At 28.0% G+C, this 13,626-nt stretch overlaps 1 protein-coding gene across 3 annotated transcripts in view; it reads left to right on the forward strand.

The window, feature by feature from the left end:
- Nucleotides 1–2,496, forward strand: part of LOC117177316 (F-box/WD repeat-containing protein 7) — a 45,310-nt gene extending 42,814 nt beyond the window's left edge. For all 3 annotated transcript variants that reach the window (XM_033367927.1, XM_033367928.1, XM_033367926.1), the window contains one exon: nt 1,176–2,496. In XM_033367927.1, the coding sequence (XP_033223818.1) occupies nt 1,176–1,339 (164 nt within the window). In that variant the 3' untranslated portion in view covers nt 1,340–2,496. The remainder of the gene's footprint in view (nt 1–1,175) is intronic.
- The last annotated feature ends 11,130 nt before the right edge of the window (nt 2,497–13,626 follow it).

Here is a 13,626-nt window from a genome sequence, read left to right on the forward strand (position 1 = left end):
TTTTTCTGAGGTCAGATTCGGATTCAGCGCAGCAAAAACCTTCGGGTATAGTAGGTCTGGTCTCTGGTTCTGAGAATTGTTGGCCTGTGTTATTTTAAAGTTGATATAATTGTTGTTGAAATATGTCAGATAAACGATAGAAACAATTAGGTACTTTCACTTCAATCGACTGCTAACTTCACTTCGTAGATTGCTGAGGGGAAAACAAGGATCCAAAAATGCATGGGATTCAGTTCTTTTTTGTCCTATTTTGCTAATATCTTTATAAGAGGTAATTTTTTTTATATAAGTGTATTTAAAAAATAGTTTTTATTTTTTAATGACTATTTATTGAAATAATAAAATGATAATAATGATTATTAATTACTTTTAACAAAGTGAAGCTAGCTAATGGTTGAAGTGAAAATACCTAATAAAATTGACAGCACCCGAAAATTTGATTTAAGGGGTAACATCTATGTAGGGGGCTATTTTTGAAGGTCATTTTTAAGATTTTTTTTTTAAGAGATATAATATTCCAATCAAAATCCAAGAAGACAAGTTTATGACACATATTATAGGGAACATAAATTAATTTTTTAGAATTATTCAAAAACAGAATGGCGCCTTTAGCGGACCCAGAGTACAGCTACTTTTTTTTCAAAGACCTCCACGGCCACCAACTTTTTGTTGCCAATATTTGTCTGAGACAAAGAAATAACTTTTTTTCCTAAAGATGGAATAAAAAGCTAATGTCTCACGTACGATTTTCCAAAAATATCAATTTTTCACAAAATTATGCATTTTTGAACAAAAAAAAAAAAAAATTTTTTAAATCGCCGAAAAAATTTTATAAAATTTCAAATTGATCGGATAAAAACTGACGGAGTAATCGCGGTGGCCGATTGAAAAAAGCGGTTTCGAGAAAAACTCGTTTAGAGTTTAAAAACTGCCTGACCGAACACTGGGGGGCCATGCGCTCGATAGCTGGAACTCGATGAACAAATTTTTGTTGAAAAATTGTTTCGGGACATTGTTTTTGACATAATTACGTACCAATTTAGCTTTTAAAAAATCGATTTTTTGAAATTTTTACATGGATGCTACCCCTTAAATCTCATTATTAAACACCCTGGAATCTGTTTTGCGTTGCGGAACAATCAGCCAAGATACTAATGAAATCGAAAAATTTTCAGGTGATTTTATTAGGAATCTCGTAGCGCTAGAGAGCGGAGGAAGTGGAGGTGTTGTGTGGCGAATTCGAGCGAGTGACACGAAGCTGGTGTGTGCAGTGGGTAGTCGTAACGGTACGGAGGAAACCAAACTTCTTGTTCTGGACTTTGACGTAGAAGTGAAATAGTGTACCTCAATATTGGTGAGAAGACAGCTTCGCTACGTGACTTCTGTAAATAATTTAATTAGGTAGCGTAACCAATCTACTGTACAATGTTTCATGTATTAAGTGGTGTGATTGTGATAAGACTGCAGATGGGAAATCCGGAGAAGCAAGGTAAGCGACAAAACAAGTGTCGTGTCGTCTGAGCGTTCTGATCGTTCTGATCGTTCTGATCTCCCACTCTTTCGATGGAGTGAGAAGATAACATTAGTTTTCATGATTGTTGGATGTACCTAGCGCAGTGTACAAACTAGGAGACTCAAAAGACTCAAAGCTAAACTATGAAGAATACGGAGCTTACTTGAATTACTATTGATACATTGCTGTAAAACGATGCAACGATATCTTTGGTGATGGACATCGAAAGGCTCAGAGCTTTGTTGGATGCTGCGACAATGTCGATTGTGGCGCCACCACCCAGTCATCTGGAGAATGATACAACTCTAGAAATTTCTAACAAGAGTTTGGGCCCCCATTCATGAATTGTGTGACACTCTTTTTTTCTCTTGTCAATTTTTCACCGAATTACCAAATAATTAGAAGATATTGACATGAAAAGAAAGACGAGTTAACAGATTTAGAGGAAATTTATTTGAAACAATTAAAGGATTAATTTTTTACGATTCTTTTATATTAATAGAACCCATCTTCAATTATTTAATATTGTAAATAATGGAGAGATTTTATATCCAATTTTTTAATATTTATTATTTAAAAAAATTTAATATTGGTTATGAATTTTTATAGATTTTTTCGGCAAGCTAAACGTGACGTAAAATAAGCTAAACATTTTAAGGAACTGAAATCATAATAAACGTTAATGAAATTTAATATAAAACGATATTATACTGGTTTTTCGAATATTTGATCAAATTGCTGAGGTTCACATTTATAATAACAATTTAGGAGATCGAAACCCTTTACTAAAGCTTTTTAATATCTTTATTTCATGTTTAATCTGTTGTAAAATCTATAAAAGTGGGTCAATAAATATAAGGGTGTATTTAGTAAATAGTACAAAGTCTGATCAAATAGAAAAATGAATGATTTTGTGAGTAGTAGTAATTTTAAAATTGTTCAGAAAACTTTTATTTGATGAATTTTTTAGACACTAAAATATTTTACGTTCTTTAACCCCTTCAAATTCTTGAAAACTCTTTAAAATTTCTGGAATTTCGTAAAATCTTCCAAATTTTTTGAAACCTATTGAAGTCTTTTAAGGATATTCTAAAGTATTTTTCCAATTTTTAAAAGCTTTCAATCATTTCAAAGTATTTTAAAGATTTTCAAGAAATTTAAAAAGTTTCAAGAGATTTGAAATATTTTAGGTTTTTAAATTTAATTTAAAAGAATTTTAAATAGTTTAAAGAAATTTCATATGTTTTTGTTTTAATATTTTTTGAGATTCTTTGAAATTTTGTTAATATCTTGAAACTTGCTCGGAATCCTTGAAAATATCCTTAAATATTTTCAATCTTTTGAAATCCCTTAAAATTCTTGAAAGCACTTAAATATTTCGTGGAATCTTTTAAAATACCCTAAAATCTTTCAAATTCTTTGAAATTTCTTGAAACCTATTGAAATTCCTTGGAACTTTTCAAAATATCCTACAATCTTTAAAATTCTCAACCTTTTTGAAAAATTTGAGATTTATGGAAATATTTTGAAATATTGAAAGTTCCTTCAAATTTTTTAAATACTTTAAAATTCCGTGAAATGCCATGAAATTTTTTATTTTTTGAAAGCCTTGACATTTTTTAAATATCTTGAAACTTTCTTAGAATCATTCAAAAATCCCTGAAATATTTCCAATCCCTTGAAGTCATTTGAAATCCCTTCAGATTTTTAAACGCACTTTAAAATTTCTTAGAATCTTTTAAAGTACCTTCTAATCTTTAAAAATCTTGAAAATGTCTTGAAATCTATTGAAATTACTTGGAACTCTGTTTTAAATATTCTACAATGTTAAAAATTCTTAAACATTTTTCTAAACAAAATTTAAATTTGGAAATATTTGGAAATAATGAAAATCTTTGAAATCGCAACATTTTCTGGATAAATTCTTCAAAATTTACTAAAATCGTATAAAATCGGTTGAAATCCCGTAAATTGATATGATTTTTTATGATATTTTTTTATATCCTCTGAAATATTTACAATCTTTTAAAGTCTTGAAATCCCTCCAGATTTTTAAAAGCTCTTTCAAATTCCTTCGAAACTTCTAAAATATCGTAAAATCTTTTGAAAAAATAAAAAATCTCTGGAAATTCTTTTAGATATTGAAAGTATTTTCAAATATTTCAAATATATTGAAATCCCTAAATTGTTTGGAATAAATTCTTTGAAATCATATTAAGTCCCGTAAAGTGACACGAAATCCTTTCAAATATGCTGAAATATTTCCAATCCTTTGAAGTCTTTTAAAATCCCTGCAGATTTTTAAAGCTCTTTAAAATTCCTTGGAATCATTTAAAATGCGATAAAAACCTTTAAATTCTTTGAAATTTATTGAAATTCCTTGGAATGTTTTAAAATATTGTAAAATCTTTTGAATAAAAGTCAAAATATCAGGAAATTCTTTGAGATATTGAAAGTATTTTCAAATCTTTGAAATACTTTGAAATCCCTAAATTTGTTGGAATAAATTCTTTAAAATCATATTAAATCCCGTAAAATGACACAAAACCCTTTAAAATATGCTGAAATATTTCCAATCCTTTGAAGTCATTTAAAATCCCTGCAGATTTTAAAAACTCTTTAAAATTCTTTGGAATAATTTAAAATCTGCTTAAATCCTTTGAAATTTCTTGAAATATTTTATCCTAAAATAATTTAAATTCTTTAAAATCTTTTAAATTTTCTAAAATTTCTGGAAATGCCTCCTCAGAATTCTTATAATAATCCGTTAAAAATCCTTAAAAGTCCTGGTCAATCTTTTAAAATTGTATTAAACCTTATGGATCATCTAAAATCCTTCCAAGTCTTCAAAAATTCTAGACAACTGTTTAAAACTGCATGATTTTTTTTTTAATTCCTTCGAACCCTTAAAATACTTGGAATTTTCTTGAAATTTTGTTTAATCTTTTGAAATAATTTTAAGTCCCCTTGAAATATCTTTAAACTCTTGAAATCGATTGAAATTCCTGGGAATCTTTTAAAATATTTTAAAACCTTTACAATTAATATCTTTATAAAAACCTTGAAGTATTTTTAAATCTCTTGAAACCCTTTAATTCTTGTGGATAAATTTTTTGAAATTTCATTAAAATGTTAGAAAAATCTTTGAAAAATTAATAAATTTATTTGATAGCTTATCAAACCCAGTGAATTGCATTAAAATTCCTTCAAAATCCTTAAAAATATTTGGAAATTAAGCTAAATTAAAATTATTTAATAATTAATTAATTAAAGTAAAAAATTGGATAATTTTTAAATTATTACAATATTTTGTTGTAAAATTACTCAAATTTAACGCTACTTACATTTTGGATGCAAACATTTTCTATAAAGTTGATTCCTTAAACCCCCCCCCCCTCCCCTGAAAAAAGCTGTCACGTAATTTATGGATGGCCCCTTAAAAGCATGGACAATTTTTTGTTTAATTTTGGTAAGATCACCGCAATGGAATCTTACATTTTGAATTATATTTATTGAATGAGACATGGCTTTCTGAAAAAAGGCCAGAACCAAAGAAGAATTAATTGTATGCAATGCAGGGTGGCTGGCGTCGTCCAATCGTGTCACAGCCACTCGCAAACCTCTAAATTCACGGGCCTGTCACAAGGTTTATGCGGGCAATTTATTAATTCAATTTAATTAGAAATCCTATTTTAGTAATGGAAAAGACTCGCGATAAAAGTTCTTAGGTGTAAAGTTAGTTTTTTTCCCGTAGAGAAAATGCTTTAAGTAACCCATTCGAAAAGTATTGATAGTGCTGTAAAGTTACAATTAAAAAATACGCGATCCAAGGCGATCAATGGGGCATTATTTGATCCCAGTCGGCAATAATTCAGCTGTTATCTTTAGTTATAAATTATTATTTATTTCGTTTAATTCGGTACGCGATGCTTCACCGATGCCAAATTCTAGACTTAATTTCGTCAACGAAATGATAATGCGAAAGCTCTAAACTGATTTAATGATCTGATTTCAATTATTTCTTTTTAATGCTAAAATTTACCAGTTTTAGTCCCGAGATGACAATTTATTTTCGAAAATTAACATTGGACTACATTGTGCGTTATAACGTATTGGGTATATAAATTAAATCGGTGCTTTTCATTTGATTTTTTGTAGTTTAAAAACACAATGTAATAGTTGGTGGTCTTGCGGACTCCATTAAAAAAATCAATTATTGGATACAATAGTTTCTAACAAGGAACATTTGAAACACTGCATTATTTTTGGATTCTTATTGGATTCTTATTGGAGAAAAAATACAGTTGAATTGATAGAAATGGTTTGGTCACAGCCTTGGGAAGAATAATTCACAATGGGTTTTTAGTTGGAATGCAAAAGAATGCAATATCTTACATTCACGTTGTCGAACGCTAATGTATTCACTATAAATTTTTTAGTGAAGTCCCCAAGACCGCCATTTATTAGTCTGCAAGACCACCATTTATTGATCCGCAAGACCGCCACTTATTAGATTGTGTTTTGAAGTTTAAATCACCCCAGAAAATTAGAGAGCATCAAAATAAAGGCGCCGAATTAATTAGTCTTCCTAATATATTGAATTATTTCCTGATATTTGAAATTTGGTCAGTTTTTGTTTGTTTGTGTGACTAGCCAAAAACATTCAATTAGCCTGCATAAACCCAAACTGCCACTTGTAAAATACAAAACCCTTTTGCAAGAGTACAGAGTCCGAAGTTATATTAGAAAGTTCTTTCAAAATATAAGGACTTTATCATGCAGAATGATAACGTAAAATGACGTGTAAAATGTTATGTTGAGGAACATGTCACACGTGTGGAACACGTTGCAAATTAGCAGTTTTGTCTTCATCTTTATGAAGAAACTCTTTATTTTGATGCGTAATCAACAAATCAATTTAAAACACATGACTTACAGTTGGTGTCCAACATATGACGTCTTATAATTTCATTTTGAGAATTTATTTAGAAAAAAAATTAAATGAACTTTTTTTTATGTTCTTTTTTGTATTGTAAATAATTCTAAATAATCGGGATATATATATATTTTTTTTTTATTTTTACAACTGCAGTTGCTAGTGTCAAAAAATTGGGCTGCTCTTCCAAATAGTCTAGGGAAATTTCAATGTTCTAGACGAAATTAAGACTGTGCTGCCTAAAAACAATCGTATTGCTGCATTTCACAATATTGTTTAAATCAATTTTTTGAAATTTTTAATTATTTTTTGAAGACTTGTAATTTTTGTTTTTGTCTTCCGATTGAATATTGAAAAAAAAATGTGAGAGATGTTTCCAGGTGTGACATAGGATGGAAATCGTTCGCCTCTTATTTATAAATTCATATCTTATCGATAATTAGGCAGCCAGAGCGATGGGAAATCTCATAATGAAAAGAAGAAATTGCGCTAACCTTTGAGTCAATATTATCAATATCAGTGATCGCTTTATTATTTAACATAAAATTAAAGGTTTTTTATCGAAGCAAAGGTCATCGATTTCGAACATCTGTAAAAAAGTCCTGTTTGACCATGGTCCAGTAATAAAAGTCGCAATTATTTTCTCTTTTTTTCTTGTGCAATACAGTCACGAATTGCTTCTTGGCCTCTAAGACGACTTGAAAATTTACAAAATTAAATATTGATGCAAAAAAAGAAAAAAAAAAAACAATGCATACAATATTCTGATCATTATTAAATGTAAGGAGAATTATATTAGGGTTGATTATAAAAAATTCCTGGAAATGCAGTTCGTGTCTAAGAGCTTCTTTTACTATTGGACCCAGGTCGCTTAAAAAGACCCGTGTTTTATTTGTATATTGCTCAATAGTTTATATTATAAGAATGTGTTATCTGTTGTATCATTTTTTATAAGAAATAGAAAATGTTGCTGCATTTTTCACTTGCGTTTATTTCTTATACAATGATTATCAGGCGATTACGTTTATAAAGGAGAATAAACTTTTTATAGAAAAAGGAGAAATTGAATGGATTATTAATTCGATTAAATTTCAGCTTGATAGGAAACTAGATGGCTGCTAGCAATATCAAGGTGGTGAAGGAAAACCTGAAAATCATGGAAAAGTCAGAGATTTTGAAAAAAAAATGGCAAGGCAGAGAATTTCTGTAGGAAGGATACAAATTTTATTTAAGGACATTCTAGGTATACAGTCAAGTTCAAAATGACTTATTCTTTAATTTGATTTTAAAAACTTATAAAAAAAGGCCCATTAATTATTGCAACAAATTGTAGAAGAGGCCGAGTGTAAATAATAATAAAATAACTGGGGTCATAATTATTTAAATGTAGTTTTTTTCAAATTAGGCAAAATTCGTAATTTTCATTTAATTTTCATTTACAAAAACTTATTCTATTCTTTGAAAGGTTTTTTAAAATTTGATTGATCATATTTTTTTTATGGAAATAATTTTATTTAGAAATAATACGTACAATTATTTTTAGTTAGTAATTTTTTGAATAAAACAATTTGCTAAATAATTATGATAAAAATGTGACGAATAAAATTGTAAAGAACCTTTCAACGAAAAAAATGAGCATTTGTAAATTAAAATTGAAAGAAATTTACGACTTTTGCATAAAGTGGTAGAAAAAAATAAATATGTAAACAATAAATAATATAAATGTAATCTTTTGCAATGTTTCAGGGTATTTCAAAAGATTCCAAAAAATTTGTAACATATTTCAGTCATTTGGAGAGATTTCAAAGGATTTTTGAGTATTTTTGAATGTTGCAGACAATTTTAAAGAGCTCTAGAATTTTTCAAGGGATTTCAAAAGATGTCGGACTTTTTATAATATTTTATTATTTATGTGATATACAAAATATCGTGGGGTTTTCAAGAATTTTGGAATATATAGAATGATTTTATAGAATCTGTAAGGTTTTAAAATATTTTTAAAGATTTCAAAGGATTTAAAAAAATACCAAGGTATTTCAACTTATATTCGAAGATTTCAAGAAATATAAGATTTTATGTAATTTCACGAGATTTTCTAATATTTCAATGGGTTTCAAATAATTTATTTACAAGAATTGAGATATTTTGAATTTTTTTAAATATTTCAAGGTATTTCCAAAAAGTTTAAAGAATTTTAGAATATTTTAAGAGATTTAAAAGATTTTTTAAGAGTTAAAAAATTTTCGAGGAATTTCAATATATTTGAAATATCTTAAGATATTTTAAAGAGCTTTAACAAGTTTCAACGGATTTCAAAAGAGGTGGAACTATTTTCAATATTTCAGGAGAATTTAAAATATTTTCAAGGCATTTTTTAGTCATTTTTACATTTTCATGAATTTTTCAAGTATTTTAATGAATTTAGGTGATTTAAAATATCTCATGGGGTTTTAAAGAATTTCGGAATATGTAGAATTTCAATGTTTTAAAGGATTTTAAAAGCTCTTAAAATATTTCAATATATTTTCGAAGATTTCAAAACATGTAATATTTTATGCAATTTCATAGGATTTTATAATACTTCAAGGGATTTCAAAGAATTTATTTACAAGAATTGATGAATTTTTTAATACTTCAAGGTATTTCCAAAGATTTTAAAGAATTTTAGGATATTTTTAAACATTCCAAGTTATTTTCAAAAAGAAAATTAAAAGCTTCGAAGAATTTCCATGAATTTTAAGGGATCAAAGGATTAGAATTTTTTTAAATATTAAGTGATTTCAAGAGATTTTCAAGGATTTGAAATATCGTCGTGTATTTTAAATATATTTTAATCATTTAAATTTATTTTAAAGGAGTTTAAAGATTTTAGGATATCCTTATAAGTTCCAAAGAATTTTCAAAAGCTCAATATACTTTTTAAGCGTACATTTGTTATTTCAAGAATTTTATACTGCAGTTTTTAAAGACTTAAGAAATTAAGAATTAGAAGCGGTTGAAATCTACAAACTACAATGTTTAAGTCTAAAATTTAAACATTTAAAAATGGAAATTTTGTAATTAATACGAAGAACAATTGCTCAATATTTATAAATATCTTACTGCTCATGTATGATCAGTTATTATAAATCAAATATTAAAAACTTTATTTCGAGGGTTACAATTTTAATTGTTCTATTAAACAAAAATTAATTTACAAGTAAAACGGTTGAATTCTTATGTATAATAAATATTGAACACCTATTATTAATGAAAATTTTTTAATGATTTCAAATAATTTAAACAAAGTATAGTCTAATATAAAACAAAATATAGATTTTAGCAGATTTCGGATTAAAAAATGTAGAGGCTTTTTAAGAATTATGAAAGACTTCAAAAGAATAAAAAACATTTTCTTAATATTCCTAGGAAAATGGAAAATGACTTCTCATTTTGAAAAATTATTCTAAGAGATCATTTAAAAAGATTTACAAAGATTTCCAAAACTGTAAAAAATTAATCTGGAAGATTTGAAGAAAATGTTTATATTTTGCCGTATTTTAAAGGAAAATTTTAAAGAAGAATTCGCATAATTTTCAAAGATGTTTAAAAGTTCTGCAAAATTTTCAAAAATGATTTAAAATTTGAAAAAATATAAAACAAAACGTAGATGTTTCAGGCTATTTAAATAAATGTTTGAAGATTTTTTGAACTATACAAAATAATTTAATTTTTAATTTACGAAATGTTCAGTTTATAAAAAAATGCAATCGCTTAATTTCAATCTTTGTGGGTTAGAATTGCTTACAATGATTTGCAGCTCAGTTTTTATTACTTCAAATCGAGAAATTTTTAGCTTTAGAATTTTTTAATTTCATTCACCGTGAAAAATTTTTCCGAACCGGGAATTTTTTCTGTGGTTAAAACGGCCACCCTACATACTAAATTCATTTTTTCATATTTCTTAATTGTTTTCAATTCACTCTGGAGTTTTTAACTCTTAAAAATGAAGTTTCTAAATTTTCTAATTCATATAATTTGTAATAAAATGATCAATAATTGACACGTATAAAATTAAAAATTTTAACTTATAAATTATAGAGTTCAAAGATTCAGATTCAGTTTCTAAAATATAAATCCACGTTATCAATTGAAGAATTACATTTTTTTATAAATTGAACACATCTTAAACTAAAAGTTAAATTATTTTTATTTTAAATAGTTAAAAAATACTAAAAAAATTGATTTCAAAATCTTGAAACTTTGAATGCTGTTTTACATTCTTTCAAATTTTAAATTAATTTATTTTTTTAGAACTTCTAAACATCCTTTAAAATGATTCGAATTTCTCCTTTTTTTTTAATCCAGCCAAATTACAAAATTGTACTTTAAATTTTCACATTCATTTTTGATATATTTGTAAATCTTTTTAAACATTCTCTTAAAATTAATTTTTCAGAATAAATCATTTTCAATTTCACTAAGAAATGTTTTTTTATTCTTCTACAGCCTTCCAAAATTCTTAAAAAGCTTCCAATTTTTTTTCTAAATCTACCCAAATCTATTTTTGGTTTTCAATTAGGCCGTGGACTATTTTTACCGAAATAAATAGTCGGATTTTTTTGGTACGCGTTGACACTTCGTTTAAATTGTTTGAAATAATTTCAAATTTTTAATTAATTTTGAATTTTTTGATAACTTCTAAATACCTCTTCAGTTAACTCGAATATTTTCTAGAAATAATAGGTATTAAAAAATATATTTTAGACTGAAATCATATTTGAAATTTAATAACAGCCTTAAATTATGAATATATATTTTTTGAAATTGTTTAAAAATTGAAAATAGTAAATAAAGCTGAAAATTGAAAATAGTAAATAAATAAAAAATAAATTCACCGGGATTTGAATTTCTTAAGAGTGTCTGTTCAATCCGACTTTGAATTTTTTTATAGGTACGGCACTGATTCCATATATATTTTTTCCCAAGGATTTGCTAACGAACGAAAGAAAGAAAACTTGTCGAATAATCCGGGATTTTGCAAGATCTTCGGATCAATAAAATGTTGTAAAATCAAAAAAATTTTGTTGAGGAAATGATTATTTTCCCGACAAATATGAATTTTGCAATAGAAATCAGCGGGTGGCAGACGGCAGCATTTGTATCGTTTACTAATTTATTTTTGTTTGTTCACAATTCTGACGTAATAGAAGAATTCTAGAGACATCACGATTTTCCAAAGGCCCGTTATCGACCGTGGGTCAAGACTACAATTCTCAAAGGAGAAAAACTCTTCTGGGACATTGAATTTTTGCTGAGACTATCATCATCGATATTAATCGAAAAGAGACTGGTTGGTATCGGTAACCATACTGGTCTGGTCCCCACCAAAGATAATGGGTATGTTCCGATTTGAGCAGTTGAGAGTTATTTAAAGTTTCAAAGTTGGCAATGCCAATGTATAAGCATAGGCTGCCGGTGCGCAATGATGCCTATGCTTATACATGACATTGCCAACTTCGAAACTTTAAAAAACTCTCATATACTCAAATCGGAACATACCCATTATCTTTGTCCCCACTCGGTTCCTTATTAAAACCCTAAAAAAACAGCAAGATCAACTTTTTAACTGTTGAAATTCGGATTCTACGTTAAAATTTGCATTAGAAACTAACGGAGTAATCGCAATACTTTTGTGATACTTTTCCGTGTGGTCAATCGGGTATAGTTCCGACGGCTTTTTTTCACAAAAATGAACATTTTTAAAAACTGAACTCGGAGATGCTATAAAATATCATAACCGACGTCCCCGAACTCTTTTTTCAGGAATAATAACAAAAAAATGTTATTGTGCTGATTATCAAATTTTATACATGTGCATTATTTTGTGGTTAGGGTGATTTTTAACTCTCTGCCATTCCGATAATGTAGGTCTCTATCGTACCGATTCTGTCGGCAAGCACTCTAGAATAATTATGGTGTAATAAACTATCTTACCAGCCTAGCTGGTAATGTAGATAGATAAATTTTGAAATTTTCGGCGTAGAGAGCGTACGAAACAGCATGAAACTTTGAAACTAATGTTCAATTTTTCGCCACTGGGAAATTATTTATGAAATAAACTTTTTTGATTGCATGCAAACAAGGTTAGTTCTGGGAGATTAGTTACTATGTTTATTTGCAAGTCCAAAGTTTTCGGCCAAAAATATTGTGTAGTTTGGAAGCATGTTCGCTATCAGTTCCCAATATTTTAAGACAAAATGTTGATTATTCTAGAAAAAAAAAGCCGTCGGAACCTAAAACTGGTAAAATCGATACTAATTCCTAAGCGCTATGCAAATTAATCAGATTTTGCTAAATTAAAACTTTTTCGAATTAAACCAAAAAAAAGTGTGTGGGGACGTCCGTTAGCATGTTCGCTATCATTTCCCAAAATTTTATGACCTTGTAATGTTAATTTTGTCCACCTTTTTTTTCTTAAACTAAATAAGTTATTATATCGAAATTTTGGATGAAGGAAAAAAATATATGAGCCGACATCGGTTGAGTCCCTTGTAGTAATTATTTTTTAAGGAAAAGCAGTACTTTTAAGTTTTTCGTGACTGCCTTGTAGCAGACGAAGTGACGGAAAAGTTTGAAGTTGGAAAAAGCCCCTAGCGCCGCCACCTTCCTTTTGTGAAAAAGTCGCAACTTGTTAGATAGTTCAACTCAGATCATGGACATAAGAAACACGGGACTAGGTATGCTGTGACGCCTGTGACGGCTTGCGTATTGCCGTCGATTAAACTCGTTGATTTTATAATCTCAGTCGATAAAGAAGAAACTTTCTTTATCGTTGGATACGAGTTAATTTAAATTCATATAAAAAATTAATAATTGTTTTATGAAATTGCTTATTAAAGTTATTTAGGGTGTTAGTATAAATTCTTGAACATTCTCTCTCTTCTTCTTTAATTTTAGGATAAAATAATTTGCTTAATATACCTAATAAGATAAAATGGTATACATGAAAATTTAGCCTTATTAAAAGTCACGTACGCCGGGGCCAACGTGGTCAGCTTAATACGTTACGGCATTCGTTAGCGGGCTCCTAGTGAGGCTCAACGTCAAGGGTTTGCACTTGACTCCCCTACTCTAATGCTATCCTTGCACGTAATCCAAAAATGCAAGATTATAAATATATGTGACTCGGGGAGGA

The sequence above is a fragment of the Belonocnema kinseyi genome, chromosome 7, assembly GCF_010883055.1.
Source record: "Belonocnema kinseyi isolate 2016_QV_RU_SX_M_011 chromosome 7, B_treatae_v1, whole genome shotgun sequence".
NCBI lineage: Eukaryota > Metazoa > Arthropoda > Insecta > Hymenoptera > Cynipidae > Belonocnema > Belonocnema kinseyi.